The sequence below is a fragment of the Arvicola amphibius genome, chromosome X, assembly GCF_903992535.2.
Source record: "Arvicola amphibius chromosome X, mArvAmp1.2, whole genome shotgun sequence".
In the NCBI taxonomy this organism is placed as follows: domain Eukaryota; kingdom Metazoa; phylum Chordata; class Mammalia; order Rodentia; family Cricetidae; genus Arvicola; species Arvicola amphibius.
Genome location: NC_052065.1, coordinates 68,423,953 through 68,449,027, shown reverse-complemented (window position 1 = coordinate 68,449,027; position 25,075 = coordinate 68,423,953). Strand labels below are relative to the sequence as shown.

Here is a 25,075-nt window from a genome sequence, read left to right as displayed (position 1 = left end):
TTCCAGACCAGAGTGGACAGACCTATGGAAAGCGAAACTGTATAAGACAAAGTCATGATGAAATTTTTTAAATGTCAACATGAGCTCACTAAATGGACTAATATTTTTTGTTGGATCTTTTGTTGGACATTTTTTCCAACATTATAGATAACAGACATATACATGAATGAATCTTTAAATTATATGTGACTCTCTTACTTTATCCAGAAAGTTTGTTGATGAATTAATTTAGTTAACACTCCTTTGAAACATTTAACTTTTCTCCAAAGGTTTGAGACCTTGGGTTATATTTGGATTCATGCTTTTACCCATGTTTCTGTATCTAGGATTACTTCATCAGACTATATAATAATCAGTATGAAATTTCTGGGTGAAGGTGTAGAGTAATATTCTTGAGTTTCTTAACAAATATTTGTTCTTCTCATTTTCAAAGGAGAGTAACAGCTTCCTCTGCCTAAAGCTCTGTCTGTTTCAAAATACTTTCCCAGCACAGAGCCTTACCATTTTGTCTTACTTTTACTAATTTCACTTATGAAAACTGCATCTCATTTTACCATATTTCATTTACTATCAGTATACTTTTCCAATATGGATTAACTACTTGAATCTATTTTTTGGCAAGATTTATTTTTATTTATTTTAATTTTACGTTTAGGGTGTGTGTGTGTGTGTGTGTGTGTGTGCGCATGTTTGTGCGCGCAGTATGCATGTATGTGTACACGAGTGTCACTGCTCGCAGAGGCCAAAGGTGTGGTACTAGAGTACCATCTGCTTAAGAGCCACCTGACAGAGGGTGCTGGGAACCAAACTCAGGTCCCCTGGATGAGTAGTCAGTATTCTTAACTGTTCGGCCATCTCTCCAGCCACTATATGTGAATTTCTTATCTGGTGAACTTTCTGTTTAGCCAAGTCTTTCTTCAAGGTCTAATGCCATGGTGACTGTCACAAAAAAAGTGACCAGAATAGAAAAATGTTCTTCAGACATCAAATTGATCACTTTTGGTCTTGGCAAAGATGTGTCAACATTCAAAAATCTCTCTTTAATTAATCCACTCCAGATGACTTTTTGTTAACCCAGTATATTAATTTCTTTTGCCCAACCCTTCATAACACACAGTGCTACTGTATTCTACTTTCAGGTTTAAATCAGGACAGAAAAAAAAGCCATTAGAAGCTTATATAACATATTTCTGCTAATTTGCCTTCTAAATCCATCATTCTCTTTGTTAAAGCTATTTCACCTTGAGGTTCTCTCAATTGTTTTCGTGGACCCTTAAGACATCCTGAAGTCGAAATCTGGCTAGAAAGTATCATCCCTCGAATGTTCATTGTGCAGCACACACTCCTAAATTTACTTTCTTAAGACAAATTTTTGTACCAAAGTGGACAAGTACTTCCATCACTGGGGAAGCGGGTGCTAGGATCAAGGCAGACTGGGATAAGATCCTGTCTCAAAATAAGAATGAAAAAATATGAAGATTAAATTAAGTTAAACCATGTCTTAAAATGCTGAAATAATCATACCAGTATCTGGGTGTGGTGAGCACAGAAGATCAACGTGAGTTTGAGACCAGCCTGATCTACACAGCGAGTTCCAGACCAGCTAGGGACAAAGTGAAACGGTGACAAACAAACAAACAACGAAACAAAAATCTCACCACTGCTTGCCCAGATTGTCTATAGTAGCTTTTGGGTGCCTAGCGTGTAAAGGTGAAGCTACCAGATAAAGCAATCATCACGTGGTCTTAACCTACGTAGCCTATCTTAAACCTCCTAACACAGTCCTCTGTTTCACAGTCCCTATTCCAAAGCCATACTGTTCCCTCAACGGAAGCTCAGCATGCGCAACGATATGCCCATGCGCAGTGCTTTTCATTGCTGGCCCTGTGAAAAATGACTGTCACCTCAATAGTTTGACATTTCCAGCAGTTTAAATATGACCTTTCTGTTAAAAACTTCCCTAATATCCTCAATAAAAAATCATGATTATTTTCCTGAATCCCTATAGCACTTTATTTATAATTACACTATAGTTTCATAGAATTTACCATAGTATGTCTTCAATTACAATTACAATTCAATACACACATTTATTATATAATCTTTTGCACATTTTAAACTCATTAGGTTTTAAGAAGAATGTAAGGATTATGTCATACTTTATGTTTTTCTGCCATTAATTTCAGTGCTTGACAACTGATAAATATTTGGTGAGTGAATGAATTCTGATTTTAATTGCAGGGGCAAAGTCATCAGCCACAGGAAATAATCTGTCCTTTCTTCTGCCCTCCCTCTGATCTGCATTAATGGTTTAACTTGATCTCACCAATTATTTAAACAAAAAAGGCCACTTTTCTTTTTACTTGACTCAGGTTTTACAAAGCCTAAAATACAACGTTTATCCATGGGAAAGGAATGCTTGGCAAGGAAATAGAACGTCATAATGAGACAAACGTATTTATAAATCCTGTTTGGTGAAAACGTAGATGGTATTATAGGTTCTCAAGAGTGAAGAAGGAACTAGAGTTTAAATAAATTGCTCAACATAAAATCTATTGTTAAGAGTGGAACACATATTAGTGCCATGGGGGAAACATATTTTTATTAAATGAGCTGGTATGAAAAGCCCAAATGGAAAAGAAAAAGGTCTACTTAAAGTCCATAGCTTTGGGGCATTTCACTGGACAGGCAATTTCGCTTTTGCTTTCCTGCTTTATTTGGGCTCTCCAGGGAACACTGTCACTTGAAAAATTAATTTATCTTGGCAAGGAATAAAATACCAAATTTAGCTGGCAATTTAGTGACCAGTTTTGTAACTCAAATGTTCTTATTATACTTGAATAGCTGACTCTATCATTTAATCATTTATTCTCACACAGCTAATAAATGCTATTAAGGAGATTATCATAAACTAAGATGCTTGATGTCCACATAGAACTGTGCATGAGAGCTGGCATGATGGAGGCCTACTGCTGACAATCTCTTATTTGGGAATGAATAATTCTATGTCTACTGCCTCAGGCAGTTTGACAGAGAAGTTCCACTTAATACTCTACTTCCTGCATACACACTTTGTGTTCTATGCACATTAGTCTAACCTACTGAGGATTAAATGTACGTAGAACACATGCGGCTCTAGATTTATTATGAATAGTTAACCGGGAGAACTTTAACTGGTTAAACAACTGAGTAGCAACAAGATCGTCAACAACAAAGTAAATAGAGGAATCATACCTTTGAACCAGGTGGTGCTGTCAAGCCTAAAAAGGCATAAACTGCATTATTTTCTCGGGCTTCAAAGAAGGCATCATAGTCCTTTGTGAAAAGAAGACAAGAAGAATTAACAGTCTGCAACGGAACAAAGGAAAGAGATGTGCTCACAATGACTTGACTGGTTGACAGGATCAGCTGTCTTCTCGGGGGCTAAGCTCCATAATGCTGAAATTCTGCAAGGAGTAACAAAGAGACAGGCTGGCTTCTGAGACTGTGAGTGTGTAATACCAGGTTCAGAAGCTGGGGCAGAAGGATCGCTACTTCAGGCCAGACTGAGCTACACAGGGAAACAATGTCTCAAAAAGAGAGAGAGAGAGAAAGTCCTGTAAGATTAGGGGAACAAAAAGAAAGAAAAAAGGAAAAAAAGCCCAGAGGAAGCATTATGAGAGAGGCAAAAAGAAAAAATTCCAAAAGTATCAGTTGAGTTCTTTTTGTGATAGATTCTGGTTTGACATTTTTAATGAGGGTCCTGAGCATGAATGTGTATGTCTCTAGAGTGTTATTTTGTTGATAATCTAACAAAGGTTGCCTGAAGATCAGAGAAGCAAAGCAACCAACCACTAGAGAGCTCTTCCCTCTATGAAATTTTCAGACTGAAAAGAGAACGAGTTCTTGTCTCATCCTGCCTTATTTTATGTTAGACAAATATAGTGATATTTGTGTTTTAATGAATAAAGCTTGCCTGAAGATCAGAGTGCAAAGCAGCCACACTAGTTAGCCATAGAGGCCAGGTGGTGGTGGTGCATGCCTTTAATCCCATTGGAGAGGACTATAAGGCTGGATGACACAGGAACCCACTCTCTTTTCAGTCTAAAGATTTCATAAAAGCCGGGCGGTGGTGGCGCACGCCTTTAATCCCAGCACTCGGGAGGCAGAGGCAGGCGGATCTCTGTGAGTTCGAGGCCAGCCTGGTCTACAAGAGCTAGCTCCAGGACAGGCTCTAAAAATAAAGCTGCAGAGAAACCCTGTCTCGAAAAACCAAAAAAAAAAAAAAAAAAAAAAAAAAAAAAAAAAAAAAAAAAAAAAAAAAGATTTCATAGAGGGAAGAGCTCTTTAGTGATTGGCTGTTTTGCTTCCCTGATCTTCAGGCAAGCTTTATTTTTTAGATAAGAAACAAAATATCACTATGTCTCTGCATCTATAAGTGGGTTTGTGCCTTTTCCTTGACTCTTTCTTGATATTTGTTTATTTCTTTTATCTTATTCTGGTTTGTTTGCTTTTTATTTAATCATATTTTATTTTACTCTATTTTTTAGATAACTGTTTCCTAACAATAGACAGCAAGAGAGGGTGTGGATTTGGGTGAGTGGGAATGTGAAGATGACACTGGAGGAATCTGCAGGAGGGGAAATTGTAATCATATACTGTTTGAAAAAATACAGTTCAATTCAAAACAACAAAATACAAAGGGAAGAGGATGGAGAAAGGGAGAGAGGGCTTCTAGATACTATTTAATGTGTTAGAAGGTACATAGGCCTTTGGGGCAGGAAATGAAGAATAGTTTATTGCATATAACATAGGATTTACATCTCTTTGCACCTTCCTCCTTCACCACCCAAAGCAAGCATTTCTCAGCAATAGATAGCTTTTTCCAGTGGGAGACTAATTCCAGTTCTCCATATTTCTCTTTTATTACTGAATTTAATACTGATTTCCTCTGATTGAAATAAAAACAATATTAGGTATATACGCATAAGGCCAGAAGACCAGTGAGACTGTACTCTCTTTGCAAGGAGAATGAAGTGTTCTCAAAACATGAGCGAAAGAAACTTCAAACCTGAGACCACCAGAGAAAATACTTGACACATCTCAATTTGCTTCAGCTTTACATTGCTGTCCAATAAGCCACTAAGCCTTCACCAAAAGTAGCAAGTAGATTTGGCTATAATTGTAACTTGCAATTAACAGCAAACATACTTAACTGTCCATTTTCTGTATGTTGCCTTGATTAGTGTGATTTCTAAACCTACACAAGAACTCTTACATTTTGGCTGATTTGTTAAACCTGAGATTTTCAAAACGTGCTGAATTCTCTAGAGAGTGCTGTGTTAACAGCTCTAAGGGGAAAGGTATCCTGGCAGTAGGGAGCCAAGACAGACCACAAAGTCATACCACACAACAACCTCACACGAGAGATTTATTGGGATGGAAAAATGCAGGAGGGTGGCTGCCTCTGCTCAGATAAGAAGTAGCAGAGAACCAAGGAAAAGCAGGGTTAATAAAAGATTTCTTTGGGGACAGAGCTTTTCAGGATGGAGATTTCTAGTGCTACGGAATAATGCTCTTGCACAATGTAAAGATTTGTCACTCACATTGGTTTTCTAAAACACTAACTGGCCAGTAGTCAAGTAGTAAGTATAGGTGGGGTGACCAAACTAAGGATTATGGGAATAAGGGTGGAGTCAGGAGTTGCCAGCCAGATGCAAAGAGAGCAGGAGATAAACGTGCCATGCTAATAAAGGTACCAACATGTGGCAGAGTGTAATAAGAAATATGGGTTAACTTAAAATGTAAGAGCAAGTTAGTAACAAGCTTGCGCTATCGGCCAAGCATTGGTAATTAATATAAGCCTCTGTGTGGCAATTTGAGAAATGGCTGCCTGGTATTTGGGAACAGATGGTTGGGACAAGAAACATCTTTGTACATTCTAGGATGGAGGATTGGTGGGGTTTCAAGAAATGGCTGCCTCCATTTGGAAAGGCTGAGTCCAGCTGTTATATCAGTTGGAGTGTTTTGTGGGTGGAACCTGGCAGTTGGAGGTCCTCAGGGGAGGAAGCTGGCCACTCATGTGCCTCGAGTGGCTTACAAATGCCTCACCAACAGATTGTCTTTACAAGATTGCTTTCAAGCACATTACTTTTCCACACTTGATCTGGACCTAGAAGACACTGATGACACTAACAGTTGGATCTAACCTCAAGAAATATCAGACTATATAGAGCCAGGCATGGTGTCACAATCGGTAATCTGCATTTGGAAGGTACAGGAGACAGGAGGATCAGAAGTTCAGGGCCATCAGCTACATAGTAATATATTTTGTTTTGTTTTTTTCCTTGTTTGTTTGTTTTTTTTTGGGTTTCTGTTTTGTTTTTGTTTTTGCCAGCCCAGACTATGTGAGATTCTGTTTTTAAAACATAGTCTTTTCTTTCCCTCATATTCTGCATAGTCTCAAAAGAAATTTTGCTTTGTGAAGGATAATGCTAAGAGAATAAAAAGATGAATTACAACATGTAGCGGGCTTTCTTGGACCACAGCACCCAAATCATGACATGGAGAGGTGGTATTATTGATTATGAACACTCAGCCTTATCTTATGCTGTCCCACTAGAACTTAAAACTTATTGTAACCTGTTTCTCTTCATCTACATTTTCCTTCGGGGCTTTTTTTTAACCTTTCTTTCCTTTTGGATGTCCTACTTTCCTGCTTCTTCCATGTCTGGCTGCCTGACAGCTGCCTGGCTAACTAGCAGCTAGCTGGATGGCTGGCCCCTGGAGTCTCCCTTTTTTCTCCCTCATTCTCTCTTCTTATTGAGCCTAAATTCCTACTACTACTTTTTCTCTCTGCTGGTCAGCCCCACCTATCCCTTTACTGCCTAGCTATTGGCTGTTCATCTTTTTATTGACCAATCAGGTGCCTTAGGCAGGCAAGGTGAAACAAATGTAACACATCTTTACTAGTTAAAGTAATATTCCTTAGCAACAACATGGAAGAAAATAATTGAAAACTGTGTATGTGGCAAAATTTCACATATAAAATACATAAAAATCATAAGGTATAATACTAATAAAACAAAATATGAGAAAATGACTAAACAAACACTTAAGGAGGATAAAAGGATGATAAAATGTGCACAAAATGTGTGTTTATATCATAATTTTGATCATTACATAAATATAAATTAAAATGACCAGAAGGTACCAAAACACAAAGCTACCTTGGATTGATTTAAAAGTCTGACAATAGGGCTATGAAGTAATTCAGGGCTTCAGCATTTGCCTAGCATGTGTGTAATATGGATGAAATATGCAGCAACATCAATAAAGAACAGACACAAAACTTCTGACAATACCAAGAGTTGAAGAGAAAGGCTGAATATCAGGAATTCTTAAACAAGAACACAAACAATCAACCCAGAAACACTCCAAATCCTTTACAAATAAAAAATATAATCACTGGGTTAGGCAGTAAACACAATCCTGGCATTCACCCCTGAGAAATGAAAATTAGTATTCATACAAAAATCAGAAAATAAATGCTCTAAATACTTATAATTACAATGGCTCAGATTTGAAAATGATGAAACTGTCTACCAATGTACAGTGGTTAAATGAAGTACCCGTATAATGATATACCACCACTCAGCTATATGAGGGAGCAGGTGTTGGTGTAGACAACAACCTGGAACTCAAATACATCCAAGTCACTGAAAGAAGCCAGCACTGAAAGACTACATGTGATATGAAGCCATTTATATGAACTTATCAAAAAACAAAAGTATAGCGATGATGATAGATTCGTGTTTACCAGGCATTAGGGGTAGGCTTAGCATATACCTATAAAGGAGTATCTTGAGAGTTTGAGAAATGATTTTATATTTTAATTATAGCATTAGTTATAGAAAGCAATGCATGTGTTAAAACTCAAAGGAAACCACACACTAAAAAAGTCACTACTATAGTCTAAAATTTCAAACATTAAACTGATAAAAAAGACAAGTAATATAAGTACATTTTAAGGAAAATGACAAAAATTAAAATCCATAAATGAAACAAAAGTAAGTACTGGAAATATGTGTGTTGGGGGAGGGTGAAAATGCATCTATTTTCACCAAGCTGATTGTGAGAATTGAAGCTGACAAAACTAAAAATACAAATAAATGTAAATTCTAGTTAACTCAATTAAAAATGAACTGAAATGCCTAAGACATGACTCAAATGAGTATCTACAAAAGGTCATTAGGCTTATGAAAAAAAGTCCATCAAAATGAATTATTGAGGAAGTCTAAATTAAAACCACAGTGAGATGCTATCTTTAATCATGCAAGAATGAGGTTTTTCCAAAGAACAAAAATATAACAAGGGTTGAGAAAGTTGTAGAGTAAGTAAAACCTTCCACACTATTGCATGTGAATGCAAATTAGTACGGCAATTATGGAAAATTATATATATATATATATATATATATATATATATATATATATATATATATATCTTCCTCAGAACATTAAAAATAGAACTACCCTAGTCCAGTCTGGCCTACATAGCAAGTTCTGAGACAGCAAGGATTAAATAGAGATGCCATGTCTCAAAAAAAACTATCCCATGATCCAGCAATCACCATTGAGGCATACATGCTATTTTTGACATTTACATTAATTAATTTACATATAAGGTTAGCATTTTTAAAGAGCATGCAAAGTAAAAGATTTCATTATGGAAATTTTGGGTGTGTTGTATGTAAGTGTTTTTTGTGTGTGCATACACTTCTGTACATGTGTGTAGAGGCAAGAGGTCATTCATTGCTAGATGCGCTCTACCTTGTATTTTGGAACTGGGTCTCCAAAATTAAATTAAATTAAAATTAAAGGCACCATGCTCTGTTTAGCCCGCATTTTAACATGGAAACTGGGGAGCTGGACTCAGGTTCACATACTTGTGCAGTAAAAACTTAACTGAGTCATTTCCCCAACCTCACATTATGGGATTTTTCAGAGGGAATTTTTGTTGCTTTGCTTCCTCTACTCCCTTCCCCAACCTGCTTGTCCCCTTCCTCCTCCCGCTATTTCTCTTCTGCTTTTATGTCACGTGTATACCATTACCTTCTCTTTTTGCTTTTTTTCTTACCTCCACACATGCCCTTTAAAATGTCTCCTCCCCCATCATCTTTTATCTAGTTTATGACCTGTATCTACACACACACACACATTAAAAAACAGAATCCACATGAGAAACATGAGTATTCAACTTTCTTTTCTGGATTATTGGTTAAGATAAAAATGTCCAGTCCTAACATAGAGACACACAACTGTACAAATGTGGAGAGAGTGAGACCTTGGAACTCAGTTCGAAGTGAGATGTCTCCATCAAATCCCTCCCCTCGGGCCTCAAGGAACTATAATGAAGAGGAGGCAGAATGTAAGAGAAAGAGGGGATTGAAGACACCAAGAATACAAGGACCTCTAAATAAACATGAGCAAAGCTCATATGACCTCAGAGAGACTGGGACAAGCCGGCCTGCACAGTTCTAAGCCAGTTTGGGTCCCAGTGCTGAGAGGGGAAGTGGGCATGGCCCCCATCCCTAAGCCAGAAGCTCTCTCCAGATGACAACAGCTTGCAAAGGAAATACTAGGTCTCTCTAGCATAGTCTCACTGGGTAGATAGACCCCATTTCTGGGCAGGCCTCATGGCCAGCTGTAGAGAGCTAAAACAAATGAACTTGATGGTATTTTTGGAGAGTTTTCTGTGTGTGTCGTAATACTTTGGGCATTTTTTTATCTTAGTGGTCTTTTGCTTGTATATTGTGGTTCCGGTCTTGTATTTTTATGGTATGTGTGTGTGTGTGTGTGTCTGTCTGTCTGTCTTTCTGTCTGCCTGACTGCCTGGGTGTCTCTAGTGCTTAGTCTCCTATTTGCCTGTTTATTTTCTAAAAGTCGGAGAAAGAAGGTGAAGTCAGATGGAAGGGAAAATAAGCATGATCTGGAAGGAGCTGCAGGAGGAGAAACTATGATCAGAATATACTGCATAAAATTATTATTATTACTATAACTGTTACTATTAATTGGTTTTGAGACCGTTTCTCTGTACAGCAGTCATGGCTGTCTTGGAACTCATTCTGGTGACCAGGATGCCCTCAAATTCACAGAGATTCTACTGCCTCTGCCTCCCAAATGCTTGGATTAAAAACATGTGCCACCCCACCCAGCTGAAAAATTATTTTCAATAGAAAATAATAGTTATTACTAATACCATCTAGTTTCTTGCAAATGTCATGTATTTGTTTTTCATTATGACTGGAAAAAATTCCATTTTATCCTATTTTTGGTCATTTATCTGTTGATATACATCAACATATTTGTTCTCACTCACACGTGAAATTTGAGCCAATGAAGTTTACAAAAGCAGAGAATGGTACTAATGTATTTTTCTTACCTCTTAGATAAACTTTTGAGTTCCTTCCTCAAAAGTAAAACTATCAGGATTCTAACACCAATTCTATGCTGAGACCTGTAAGTAACTGAAGATTTTAAAAAAACATATACGATATCTACACTTAACCAGTTGTAAATAGGCAAAATATAATTTAAAAGAAGCCAGTGTACCAGGCATTGTGGTACATCCTGTAATCCTAGCACTTTACTGACAAAAGCCTAATCATGAATTCTAGGCCTGCCTGGGGCATACAGCATCTTCTAGTCACCCTGCACTTCAAAGTGAGATCTTGGAGATCCTGTTCTCAAAAGAAAAAAAAATATAGAAACCACACAGGAAAGTATTCTTATTATCAAAAATTAATAAAAACAACTCATATAAGCCTTTAGATTCATGTGAAATTAAGAAGTTCTTCAATTTGTATAAATAAAATCTGGCAATATGATGCTATGTAGAGGATCTAGTTGTCTATTTCAAGTATTTCAGGGTCAAGTTATATTATCATTTGTTGGTTCCAGACACAGAAAAACCAAAAATGCTTGTGAATCTAAAAAGAAGAAGAATATTTCCTTTCCTAATAAAACCAGAGCCATTCAATTGTTCTACAAATATTTATTAAGCATAGAATTATATAAACTAACAGGTCTTTTTGTTTGTTTTATTTGGAGAAATGGTCTCACTATGTAATCCAGGGTGCATTCAAAGTCTTTATCTTCCAGACTTTATCTCCCAAATGAAATGGGATTACAGGTATATGCCCCCATGCCTGGCATAAGCAGTGTTCTTGGTGTTAAATATACAACATTAAACAAGGTAGTTTGCATTCTGGAACAAGTCTCTTAAGGGAGAAAGTGTAAAGAAATTTTAACATTAACCAAGATTGTGTGACACCATATTTTGCTACATGTTAATTCTCATTTCATTCTTATGTACAAGACTTTCAGAACAAGGATTCCCCTTACAAATTTTCTATCTACTATAGCCGAGTTTCACATATAAAGGTTGGATAGTGGCCTCTGTCACCATCTAGTCAGATAATAAAATCCTGTGCTACAGTCCAGTGGCATTCAGCAGCAGGTAATTTCCGCACAGGGGCTGACAATGCCTAGAATCATTTCTTGTTACTCAGCAACTGAGTGCTACTGTCATTACAGGGGTCGCAGCCAAGGTTCCTATGAAAGAGCTTACAATGCACAGAGAATCTACACAACAAAAGGTGTCAGCAGGACCAAGATGGGGAAATCTTCAGATAAGTAAAAGCAAATTAACCCGGAAAGCTAATTACTCAATATCTCCTAGTTAGAAAAGGCAAATAGGAGATAGCGAGAATCCAGAGATTAGCAACTGCAAGGTGTAAGAGAAGCCCTGTTTCAAAACACCAAAAAAAAGCTGTTACTAGCAGAGCTGCCTGGCACTCTAAATTGGTATGGGAATTACTATAACACACAAAGCACAGAGCATAATCACTAGCGGATATGTTTTCTGTGAATGACTGCTACAAGTTCTTCTCTCTGAGGCTTTATAAAATCAAAATCTTAATTCTCATTGTCATTAAACCCCTCTGTCTGATAGGCACAGAGCAGCACTAAATAGAAAATGGATTCCTTTTCCACTAACAGATATGTATTTGGTTTACCGAGTCTCACCTTCTGAAGCTTCACTTAAATTCTTAGTGATACTTGCCTTTTTTTCCTATAAGATAATTCATTCCCCTGAAATGTAGCTTCCAAGGAAGAGGCAAACCAGACAGATGTGGCTTCCCTATGTACTCTTGTGATCCATGCAGTTTTCTTTTCAAAATCAAACAACAGACATTTCAAAAAGGAGGTAGCAATAATATTTTATATTTTATAAAAACTAGGGGGATTTTGAAAGTGCTCAACACATGCTGGAGATAGAAGATGTACTCATCTTTTTTGTGGCTTGAACATAATGCACACTTGGATCAAAACATCACATGGTAAAATAAGAGTATGAACCAACTTCTACGCCACTAAAAAATAATAGTTCTAAAATGAGCAATCAGAATCACATACTGGATTATACAGGACTGACTAACCATTTTTATTGTTTTTTTAATTAAAATATCAATTACATTGTTTTTCTCCTTTCCATGCACCCCCTTGAATTCATGACCTCTATTTTAATTGATAAATAAATGTGTGTATGTATGTATGAGTGTGGTGTGTCTGTGTGTGTGTGTGTGTGTGTGTGTGTGTGTGGTGTGTCTGTGTCCTACATACACAAATACAAACTGGCCATGGGCTGGCTGATGTTTGCAGCCCCTTCTAGCTGCTGAGAGTCAATGATTTGCAGAATTTCACAAGAATAGCCTAAGTACCTCACCTATCTTCAGGTGTAATTTACATATTGGCCCTGTGCTTGATAGCATACGAAACCTGCAACAGCACTGACAGAACTTTCCCATTTTGGTCTATACCCTTGCCCCAGACAGCATTAATTAGCAATAGGAGGTTCTTGGAGAAAAGATAACTTTTTCAGTCTTACATCAACCAGGGATGTAGAGGATTTTTACTGGTGTCTCTGAAAACGTTTATTCAAGCCTGGGTGCCGTGGAAAGCCCCTGTAATCCCAGCAATGAGAGATGAAGGCAGAAGGATCAGAAGTACAAATTCACCCTTAGCAACAAAGGAATCTGAGGCCAGTCTCAGCTGTCTCAAAAATAATAGATCTAGAAAGGAAGCCTCAGAGGAGAGAATAGGACTGTTCGTAAAAGAGGAAGTCCCATAATGGAGGAACTTCCGGTGGAGAATGTCCACCCCAGGAACCAGGAAAGGAGCACAAGAGAGTCCAAATTCCAGCCAACAAGCAGACCATGGTCTGGTTGGAACCAAACTGAAAACATACATCCCATGTCTGTCCTTATACATTTATATGTTTTGTTTCTTCCTTTGATTTTTGTTCCTGGAAAGCAAAATACTATGTAATACCACGAACTGCTTAGTGTGGCTGCAGAGAGCGAATGACCGTGTGCAGAAGAAATGACAACACACGGGCTGGGAGGTAAAGCTGAAAGGTCTAAGTTCGTTTGAGACAATATATTTCAAGAGACAAGATTTAAATTGCTTCCTTACCCCACGGTACTGGCTTTCATTGAAAATCTGAGGTGGCAGGGGGTACCCTGTGGCTGGTCTACTGTTCTCAGGCACGTTTTCTCTCATCCACTTCCGATTCTCTTCATTAGCTGCAATATCTTTTTCTTCAAATCCTATTTTGTTGGCTTCTAAGAAACCAAGTACATCTTGCTGTTTCTTCTTAATCTAGAGCCAAAGGGGAGGGGGAAATTGACACTGTTTAGCAAGTAACATTTATTTCTTTTCTTTCCTTTTTTTTGGACTAAACAGTTTTTAAAGAATGTATATGTATACTCAAATCATATATGCATGCAATAACAATTAATGAACAGAGAGGCCATGAATTGGAAGGAGAATGGAGGGAATGTGTGAGCTTGTTTGGACGGAGGAAAGGGAAGAAAGCAATGTAAAAAAAATGACGACGTCTTAAGAAAAAGTAATGATATCATTACTAAGAGGCAAAAAAAAAAGTCTACCTTTCAATTCTAGTGAGAGACATTTCAACAAAGTCAATGCTTCTGAGCCCACAGACATGAATTTAGACAGAGATCAAATTTGCAGTGCAGAAGATACACTTGCCGTCAACACTGTCTTGTTGATGCTGTCTCACAAGTGAAGACCCTGCAGGTCCTCTTATCCATCTAACTTGCTCCTTTTTGCACTGAAAGTTCCCATGTCAAATAACACTGAACTAACTCTCACTCTGTATATCACTAATTGCACCTTTGTCAGCAGAAATGACACCATGTGCCTCAGAATCATTTAAGCCTCGCTTTTATGGTTCAGATCAAAATGTATAACACAGAAGAGCTAAGCCTGCCTGTATACTAAGTTTGTAACATAACCTGTACTACTCATTTGCTCATAATATGCACATGTAGGACCCTTTCACATGTCTGTGCTACCTCATTAAATGATTACGTAGAGATTACGTGTTTGTTTTGCCGCCTTATCCCACCAAGGTAATACTTCCTAGGTTTCCCCTATGAAATGCATTTATTTGAGAACCTGACTTCATATACCTATGCTCATACAACTATGTTTGACGCCACTTCTTAACATACTTGAACTATATAAAGAATATGTAAGAAAAAAAGATTTTATGGAATAATACTCAAAGGACACACAAGGCAGAAGCATTTCAAAAACCTCAAAGCAATATCTATTATAAAGTAGTTGTCCATGCAATGGAAATGACATTGTGAAGAAAAAAAATCTCACATGCAAAGCCCTTCTCAATTCACATCTCCCTCCTGGATGTGTGTGGACACACAGGAGTTATATTTTGGTCCAAAGTATTTGTGATTATGGCTACATAATTTATTTTATATAATAAAACTCAAGAAAAGTTTCTCAATTTACTCCAGTAGAAACTAGAATTTTTGGTCCCTATTTAGGTGGAATACTAAAAGTCCTTTTAAAAAGACCAATTCTTTCCCAATAAAATGTACCACACAATTAATTTTTCTAATAGTACTATTTCTTCACTGATATATAAAATTAAACTTTTATTTCTAAATGGAAAACTTGAAGCAAAACTATGACTTAGAGCCATTAAGTACAAGCAGCTAGTGCACTAATAGACTCACAGGAAGGCTCAATGCAGTGCCTTCCAACCTTTGCCACATAACTGGGGAGTTCAGGCAACATGAAATGTACCAAGCAACTTGTGAACTCTTAGCCTATTTCTAGATCTCAGTAGATATAAAATGTGGTACTTTCAGGAACCTAGGATGTCAACAATAAGAATTAGCCAGCCCTGGCAGATTATCATCCGAAACAGTTTCTAGCAATTACTGAATAGTATGTATTCTTTAGATACATCTTTAGTGATAAAGCACTTTACCAGAGTCTCTATGTCTAAAGAAAAGCAGCAAATATAACCCCTGCATATTACAATCTACTGGGAGAGCTAAGACATAGACATAAGCTCAACTGTAACACACTAAGTGAGCTGCTAAGAGAACAGTGCAGGATGGTTAAGTGAGAAGCGGCCAGTGAATTAAAAAGCTATGAGAAACCGAGAGCAAACACTAGGAGCTATTATCGGTGCCTTTAGGGAAAATGTAATAACCGCAGCACCAATGGAAGAGTCTCTACCTGGCTTCATGTTTTTAGTCAAAGAAGGTGAACTTAGTAAAGATGAATAGAACCGGGGTTTGGAAGAGCAATTGCCTTGCAAGCACAGGATTCTAAATTTTTACCGAGAAACGGAGTCTTTTTTAAAAAGCTGAGCTTGAATGAGTTGGCTTTTTGGATGGAGCCTATTACCTATGGTGGGATGCCTTGCTCAGCCTTGATGGGGGGGGGAGGGGCTTGGTCCTGCCTCAACTCCATATGCCAGACTTTATTGACTTCCAAAGGGAGGTTTTACCCTTTCCGAGGAGTGGATGGGGGGAAGGGTGGGGGAAGGTGGGGGGAGCAGGAGGAGGGGAGGAAGGGGGAACTGTAGTTGGTATGTAAAATAAAAAAAAAAACTTTTAAACAAAAATTTAAAAAAAAAATGGTGAGCATGATGGCGCTCACATGAATTCCCAGCACTGGGGAGACAGAGATGGGCAGATCCCTGGGGCTCACTCGTCTATTTGTGAACTATGAGACAGTGTGGGACTGCTCTTAAAAACAAGGCAGACAGGGGGAAAACACACACAAACACACACACACACACACACACACACACACACACACACACACATACACTGGCCAGCTATGAAAATTTAGCCCCAAAGTGACAACACACTACACTTAAACCAAACTGAAGGCTTAATAGGACAGGATAAGCTTGGTAATGTGCTCCATTTCTGTTACTACATTTCTTACAAATGACTGAAATCTACAAATGAATAACAATGAATAGTGAATAAACAATTGAATCAATAAATAGACGAACAATGTGTGGTTAAATATTTGGTCTTTCTCGGGCAAATTCAAATTTGTAACAGTCAACTCCCTCATCTACAAATTCAGATATAAAAATTCTCTCTAGTTGGTTCTGTTTGTTCTCAGGAAGGGCAACCCAACAACAAAAAGCCCATCTTTGCATACTAGTGTTAAGGGTTTAACAGTGTATGAAAATGAAGGAACGGCAGTGAGAGCTCCCTTTCCTTGCTTGGTTCACTGTATTCTCAAAATACTCAGGTCACAATCAGGCATGTGAATAAAAACCACAATGTAAACCACTGGTTTACAGCAATGCAACAATTCTGAGGGGAGGTGAGTAGTAAGAATTCCCCTATGCCAAGAGCAAGCTGGTTACCAAGCTAAGGGATTCACTGAGCGACTTCTGCCTCAATGACCAAGGTAGAGAAGATCAGATGAGGATGAATCCCAACAGCCACGTCAGGCCTCTACACGCACGCACACACATGTGCATGTGTGCCTACACTCGGCCAAAAATATGCAAAAACACATATGCACCCCACACATAAACATACACACAAAATAGAGGAAGATGATAGGGAGAGAGGGAGGGAGGGAGAAGAAAGAAAGAACTCCTGTGTCCAGGCAGAGTGGTCCATGCCTGTAATTCTATCACTTCAGGAGGCTGAGCCAAAGGATCACTGGGTCTGAGGCTAGCCTGGGTTAGCAGTTGGGATTTTTGCGTAGAATTCTCACTGTATAAATTCTAAATGCCACATGGTAAAGGTACAGAAAATGCTTTGCCATGTAATTCCAAGAAGTAATTCCTAAGCCTTTCTTTATGCTAGTATTGTTGGTCATTTAAGAAGGGAGACTACTGCTTTACTGTGGAACAATCTTTGTACACTGTAAGTATGCAATTTTCTTATCTTAATAAAAAGCTAATTGGTTGATAGCTAGGCAGGATTTTCGGGACATAGAGAATGCTGGGAAGATGGAGGGCAGAGTCATAGGAGTTGTCAGCCAGACAAAAAGGAAGGAGGACATACAGAAGAGGTAAAAAACCATGAGCTTTGGGGCAGCACATGGATTAATAGAAATAGGCTAATTTAAATTGTAAGAGCTAGTTAGTAATAAATCTGAGCTATTGGCTGGGCATTTATAATTAATATCAAATCTCCCTGTCTGTTATTTGGGAACTGGTGGGTGGGAAAGAAAAGAACGCCTACATTGCTTGCCCCCACTAATGCCATTCTAACATATTCATCCAACTCCATTCCCTGTGTGAAGGTCTCTCTCAGTAGGATCTCTACAGTCTCCTTCTGACTTCGAGAAGTCTACTTTACCTAACATGGAGCAGTCCCACCGTACCTACATAGCATTAGGCTCCTGTTCATCACTGAGACTGTAGATAAGATTGAGTTTTCATGTACTCCATTTTTTCTGGAATGTGCATGACCATAATAAAGTGTAGGTTATACATTAGGCACAATAATAAAGCAATAAGAATAATAAAATAAAACCATTACAACAGTATCACAAAAGTTATGTAAATATGCTCTCTTTCACCTACCAAAGGGTAGTGCATAGAGCATGGGTGTGCTGGACAGAGATTGCTCACACCCTGGCTGAGACAAACAGAATGGCATGAGATCTCATCACATTACTCTGGATAGCAATTTAAATTTTATGAGCTATTATTTCTGGATCGGTCAATATTTTTGACTGTGGTTTGTCACGAATAGCTAGAAAATAAAATCATAGAAACTAGGGGGCTAATGGTGACGGTGTTTGCCAATCATTTCATACATTGATGCTATAGTTTTTTCGTGAGCTGATAAGGCAGCTGGGCATAGGTACCATGCCTTTAACTTCTGTCTTTCAATGTACTTAGTGCATGGGTCTGGTAATAACGAAGTTAATGTTAAGTACTTAATTATCTATTATAATTTTACTCTAGGTTTAGCTCAACCAAATGGCATGTTTTTATTTTTTAATTTAAATCAAATTTAATTTGCAAATTATCTTCAATTCACAGAGTTCCCATTCATCTGACACTCAGTTTCCACTTTTACTGACATCTCACCTTGAAGAAGTATATCTGTCATTAAGTAAAGACTAGTCAGATTAGATATCACCATTTTTTCCTATAATGCGATGTTTCTGCTGCCTTTCAGGACAACATATTATATTCAGTCATCATGTCTCCTTGGTTTCCTTTGTGACAGTTCTCAGACAATTTTCCCCACTATCGTGGCAATTTTGCAGCACACTGGTCAGATATAAAGGATGAACAACTTTCCCATTCAACCACTCCACAACACATCTGCTAAGAACATAACTTACTAGGGAGATACTGACTTTGATTGCTTGGTAAGTCGAATATGTGTCGGGGTTTTGTGGAGGCCCAAAAACGTGAGCTTATTTCCACCTTGTTTAAAGGTCCGAGAGTTTGAGGCTGCTCAAAGTTGTTGACAACAAGTGTGGCTACACACCCTGACCTAGGGTGTGGTTACCTGGTGTTTTGGACATTAAGATGGCCCATACAGGTAGATCCACTCCACCCTGACCAAAGATCAGAGAAGTCAAGCATACTTCTGATCCTCCTTTTGAAGAATCAGAGATACTTGGTCTAGGATGGGTTCACTGCCTAAACAACAGAATATTTTTCTCAAGAATTAATGACTTGATGTCTCACGTTTGAAGCAATTAACCGTTCTAGTTGCGTTTTGTATCATGTTAAAGCAGCCTTTTGTCTTCTCCCCCTGTTGTATTGGGGTATAAAAGTGTATGGAATATTAAGCGGGGGGGGGGGCATTTCAGTGTTCACTGGAGCTCCCCTCGTACTATCACATCTGTTTCATTATTTCCACTCACGTGCTCATTCTCCTATTTTTCTAATCCCCATGGCCTTACCCTGGTAAGTGGTATGCTTGTTGAAGTTGGCTCCCCACAGGTTTCTTCCTGACTTTTTCCTTTTCCATACTGAGTACTTCCCCCTTTCCACACTATGTATTTGGAAGTTAGTAAGAACAGCCTACACTCGAACAAAGTATTCTTTCTAAAACTCCAACTTCATAGTGAAAATCTGACAGTACTTCTTAGTCAGAGAGCCTGGGAAATTCGAGAAATATCAGCTGGCTATAATTAGCAACATTTAAAAGATTACTGAAAAGTGATATACATCCATCTTTGAGGTTAAATATGGTGGCTTTCTCACAACTCAGTTTTTATTTGAAAATGTGTCTTCAGCTGGGTGATGGTAGTGCACACCTTTAATCTCAGCACGTGAGATACAGAGGCAGGTGGATTTAAAGTAAGTTTAAGGCCAGCCTGGTCTACAAAGTGCATTCCAGGACACCCAGGACTATTACACAGAAAAACCCTGTCTCAAAAACAAAAACAAAAACAAAAACAAAAGAAATCCTTGGATTAAACACCTCAGGTATCCTATTAATCAAATTAGAGTGACTGGTACTTTAAAAACTGATGAGAGACATCTGTTTATATTAGCGGAGTTTAGTTATGCCCCAGTCACCTTTCTCGGTATAAGCTACTCCACCTATTCTTGAAGTAGTGCTGCCTGTGAAATGCAAACTATGCCAACCGACGTTCCTTTTAAGCCAGCATACATTCCTTCCAGCAAGACTTCTTGTACACAGAGATAGTGGTAGTGATCATTGTTTGCATACAGATTTTCCTCCATCCTTCGATTTCCCAAAATAACACTTGCAAGTCCTAGAACAAAGCTGTTGAAAAATTTGCACCTTTACACATCTCCAGAGTTCTATAAAGTCCCTAAATTCTAACACAGTCCACATCAAGGAGATTGAAGCTGTCCTAAGCAAAAACACAGGAAGCATAAAGTCCAAAAAGTTTTACAAGATTTAGAGCTTCTTGTCTTAAAAGCTATGGTTTCACTTGACTAGAGAGAAACTTTGGACTATCAGAAAGTGTTCCCTGCTATTTCCAAACGGACCAGATTTCAAGTTGCAGCTATTCAAAAAAGCCTTAAAGGAGTGAAAGAGATGGCTTCATAGTGAAGAGTACTACTGGCTGCTCTTGCAGAGGTCCTGAGTTCACGTCCCAGCACCCACACGGTGGCTTAAGACCACAAGTAACTCAAGTTCCAGGTGGAGATCCAACACCTTCTTCTGGACTCTGCAGATGCCAGGCAGTCACGTGGTGCACAGACACACATGCATGCAAAAGACCCATACATATAAAATAAAGCAAAATAAACAAGTAAATTGGAAATGGATTTGGCTTCTTATTCCGATCAATACTAGTCATCATTGTAAATAGCAAATAAGTGAAAGTTAACATAGCTAGTGCTTTATGTGTATTTTTTTTGCTAGATCTTCACACTACCCTGTGGTGTAGGTATCCTGATTTTTCATGTTATGAATTAGATTATTGAGGTTCAAAGAGGTTAAGGAAATTTACCGAAATTCATAAGACCAGTACATGACAGAACTAAAATTCAAATTTAGGCATCCTTTAACAGCAAATCTTACACTATTTCACTACATTTGCCAGTCTTCTCTCATTTTACCTTCTACATTTATTTTCTTAAGAAATTCTTAGGCCAGCAATATGACTTATTGGGTAGATCCCTGCAGCCAAGCCGGACAGCCTGAGTTTGAATCTCAAGTCCCACATGGTGGAGAGAATCAAGCTCCACAAGCTGTCCTCTGATATTTACACATGCACGATAGATGATGGATAGATGGACGGACAGACAGACAGACAGACAGACAGATAGATAGACAGACAGATAGATAGATAGATTACACTCAGGAGGCAGAGGCAGGTAGATCTCTGTGAGTTTGAGTTCGAGGCCAGCCTGGTCTACGAGAGCTACTTCTAAGACAAGCTTCAAAACTATAGAGAAACCCTGCCCCAGAAAAAAAAAAAAAAACAAACAAAAAGAAAAGAAATCTTATAAAGAATAATACTCCCTGGCATAGCGGCATGCAAGTGATAGTCTCAGGTACCTGAGGAACTAAAGAATGACAACCACATGAGCCTAGGACCTGAGACCAGCCTGGGCAGCATAGTGGGAGACACTATCACAAAGGTAATGCTTTTTATGTGTTCTTTTTATATGTTAATTGCAAATTCCATATATAGAGTTTAATTTTATTGTTCAAATGAATATGTGCCAAATGAACAAATTTCCACAGCATTCAAATTTTTCAAAAAAAAATCTGAAATACACACTTCCAACTCAGGATCCTCTAATGGTAGAAAGGGTTCAATATTTGACCCTGTCTGGTAATGTTATAGGGTTACCAGTTAATTGAAAATGTTACTCTTAAATACAATTTAGGCCTCAAAGTCACTTACTACTTTTATACAATAAAAATAGGATAACGCCTGCAGTAGTGGCACATACCTTTAATCCCAGCACCCAGAAGGCAGAAGCAGGCCGATCTCTGTGATTTGGAGGCCAACCTGATTTACAGAGCCAGTTCCACGCAGCCAGGAGTGTTACACAGAGAACCCTTGTCTCAAAAATTCAAAATCAAAACAAAAATAAATAAATACAATTAAATAATAATAATAATAATAATAGCAATTTTTGAATCTGAGGGAAATTATAAAATATAAATACTAAACTAATCCATGATTGTAAATGATTAGCTCTAACCAGCCCTTAATCCAAGTCTGGCATGACGCTGCTTCAGGGAAGTAGATGAACTAAGACTAGAATAATAAGGGGAAAGCCCAGTTACGCTGAATGAGCTAGCACTAGGCTACTCGCATCGGGTCCCTTTTGGCACCGCACCACATGTAAGCTCGTTGTAAAGTATAATGTGATAATTACTATTTATCAAGCATTTCCTATGAACCAGGCACTGTGATAAGCTCTTTACATGTTTATTTTATTTTATTCTCACCATAATCTTCTGAAGCAGCTGGTATTATTTTCATTCCAGACAGTCTGACAAAGAAACTAATGCTCAGATGGATTAAGGAACTTGTTCCAAATCACATACTTGTCCAATCTCTGCCAGAGTAAAAATCACCACTTAGAAACTAAGTATACAGAATAACAAATAATGTACTGCCATGCTTGGTGCCTCCCGCTAATTAGATCATCTGTTGACTTACTGAAGTTGTCTTGAGCACAGATGTGGCTCATAATAATTTTTGTATCATTCTTCATTTCAAAGCCTGGTCTAAAGTAACAGCAAGAAAACCTGGAGATTATTCGTAGTGTCATTTTTGTTTATCTTTGAGATTGGAATTTAATTACAACATTTTTCTCTTTAAGATTTTTGTTGTTGCTGCTCTTGTTTTGCAGTGCTGAGGATCAAACTCGGGGTCTCATGGACCATATGCAAGTATTCTATCATTGAAGCACATCCCTATCCCTTACTGCATTTTTTTTTGAGACAGGGTGTCAATTCATGGTCCACACTGATCTCCAACGTATGATCCTCATGCCTCAGTCTCCTGAGTCCTGGCATTAGAGGCATGTACCACCATTCCCCAGTTCCCCAAGACATTTGTGCACAGTGTTAGTGGCTTGTGCCTATAGGTTTCTGCAGGAAATGGATGTCCTATGAATCACATTGCCTGCATATAATGCTATCTCTTTTGAAACCTTTTTCATGGGCAAGGACAAATTCAAGTGTAAAATGAAGAGCATTGTGACATGCTTCCACAAAAGCGTCAGAGACTTATGACTACACCAGACGACAGGAAATGACTAGGCAGAGGAAACGGGGTTAACAGGTGCCCTAGGCTATTCTTGCAACTCTGGGAATATGCTTAAAGAAAAACCCTTCCTTCAAATGAATCACACTGCTAGCAGCAACTCTGAAAGCTCAATAATTGGAGCCACGGCTATTCTAACATTGCAGATCTTCCATTCAAAAATTCCAGACTAGTGCTGCACAAAGATTTTGAAAATAAACCTGCTCATCTCAGCTCCCACTCTCCTGCCTTAATCACTATTATTAAGAGCTCAGCAGAATGGTTTTCTGTGTAGATTTCAATCCTCTTTAGGAGAACAGCATCATGATAATAGAATAAAGGGAATTTGAATGGTTGTAAGGAGCACTAAGAACAACAAAATGATGATCTTCTTTTAAAAAAAAGGCTTTTCATCTTATCCCTTTCTCTATGTAACAGATTCCAGTAGTAAGGAAACTGTGTCCTAAGGTCACTTCCTGCTAATGCTGCAGGGCGTCTAACTCCGGTCAGACAAAGTCACCAGGCAGCCTTCCCATATAAGGATAAGCAAAAACACAAATCCTTAACAGCTGATGTGAAGTCACAGGGCAGGCATATGAGAACCAAATATGGTAGCTAAAATCTGCAGCTCACAAGATGCCTTTTTAAAAGAGAAGGCTGGAACCATCAACCCTATCAGCTCTTGAATCACAAGAAAAGCAATATTGTTAACAAGATAACAACTATTACCCAGTCTACAGTGTGTCATATTAGCTGGCCACCTTTGCTTTTTCCTTTTCTATTGGCAGGCTATTGTGAAATGTGTGGCCAAGGGGTATGCATATAACATCAGAATGCTGTATCTGAGTGAGTAATCCATTCAATCTACCTCCTCAGAAAGAAGCAAATAAGATTTCTCAAGTGTCTCAGGAAACTAGCTCTGTCCCACTACAAGAAAAGCTCACCGTGACCAGGGGAAAAAAATCCTCAGATATGACATAATTCAATAAGACTAAGTCCTGAGGGGATGCATGTTCTCTTCACCTACAGGTAAAGCCAGACTGAGAGAGCTGCTGCATGGCCCTGAAGAGGGCGGGACACCCCGCATTCCCCTCCAGCAGAGCATGAGGCTGAAAGAGCGCACACAGGCATCATCTTGATTTTCAGTGATCGTAGTGTTTCAATTTGTATGAGCAAGCGTGCTGCTGCTGCTGCTGCTGCTGCTGAAGGGCGTTAATTCAGAAAAAGTGAAGGAAAATCAAAAGTTTTCTCCCGGTGTGTGGTAAACAGACATGGAAACAGTCATAATTCTTAATTTTGTGATTTTGTGTTCAGATTCCTTGTTTAAATAAATAAAAGAGGGCAAAAGTATGTGCCTGAAGAAATTGGATGTGATATTCTGGTGAATTTTGGTATTTGTTTCTTTTCAACAGTAAAGGTTTGGAAGTTTTCTGCATATATAGCCATTTAGACGTAAGTAAATGTTTGTAATGTGGTTACTTGAAAGAATACTGTATGCACACTGCAACACACTGCACACAAGCACGTGCTGTATGATTATGTAACAACATGGGAAAATATCTACAGCACCAAAAGGAAAATCTAAAAAATTACATATATTGCGGTTTCAACTGTGAGAAGCAAAAAAGGAAGGAAGGAAGGAAGGAAGGAAGGAAGGAAGGAAGGAAGGAAGGAAGGAAAGAAGGAAGGAAAGAGAAAATAAGAAAGAAAGAAAGAAAGAAAGAAAGAAAGAAAGAAAGAAAGAAGGAAGGAAAGAAAGAAAGAGGTTTTTTGTTTGTTTGGGTGGGGTTTTTTTTTGTTTGTTTTTGGTTGTTTCGAGACAGGGTTCTCTGTAGCTTTGGGGTCTGTCCTGAAACTAACTCTAGTAGACCAGGCTGGCCTCGAACTCACAAAGATATACCTGCCTCTGCCTCCTATGTGCTGGGATTAAGTATGCACCACCGCGACCCGGCCAAAGGTATAGTCCTAAAAGACAAGCAAGAATTGAAAGATTA

At 38.3% G+C, this 25,075-nt stretch overlaps 1 protein-coding gene across 1 annotated transcript in view; it reads right to left on the bottom strand.

Annotated features, from left to right (window-relative positions):
* The window catches only part of Sh3bgrl (SH3 domain binding glutamate rich protein like), a 77,657-nt gene that overhangs the window by 5,939 nt on the left and 46,643 nt on the right, over positions 1-25,075 (bottom strand). The window contains exons 2-3 of the mRNA XM_038316395.2: positions 13,518-13,703; positions 3,235-3,315 (exon numbers count right to left, since the gene is read on the bottom strand). Coding sequence (XP_038172323.1) covers positions 3,235-3,315; positions 13,518-13,703 — 267 coding nt within the window. The remainder of the gene's footprint in view (positions 1-3,234; positions 3,316-13,517; positions 13,704-25,075) is intronic.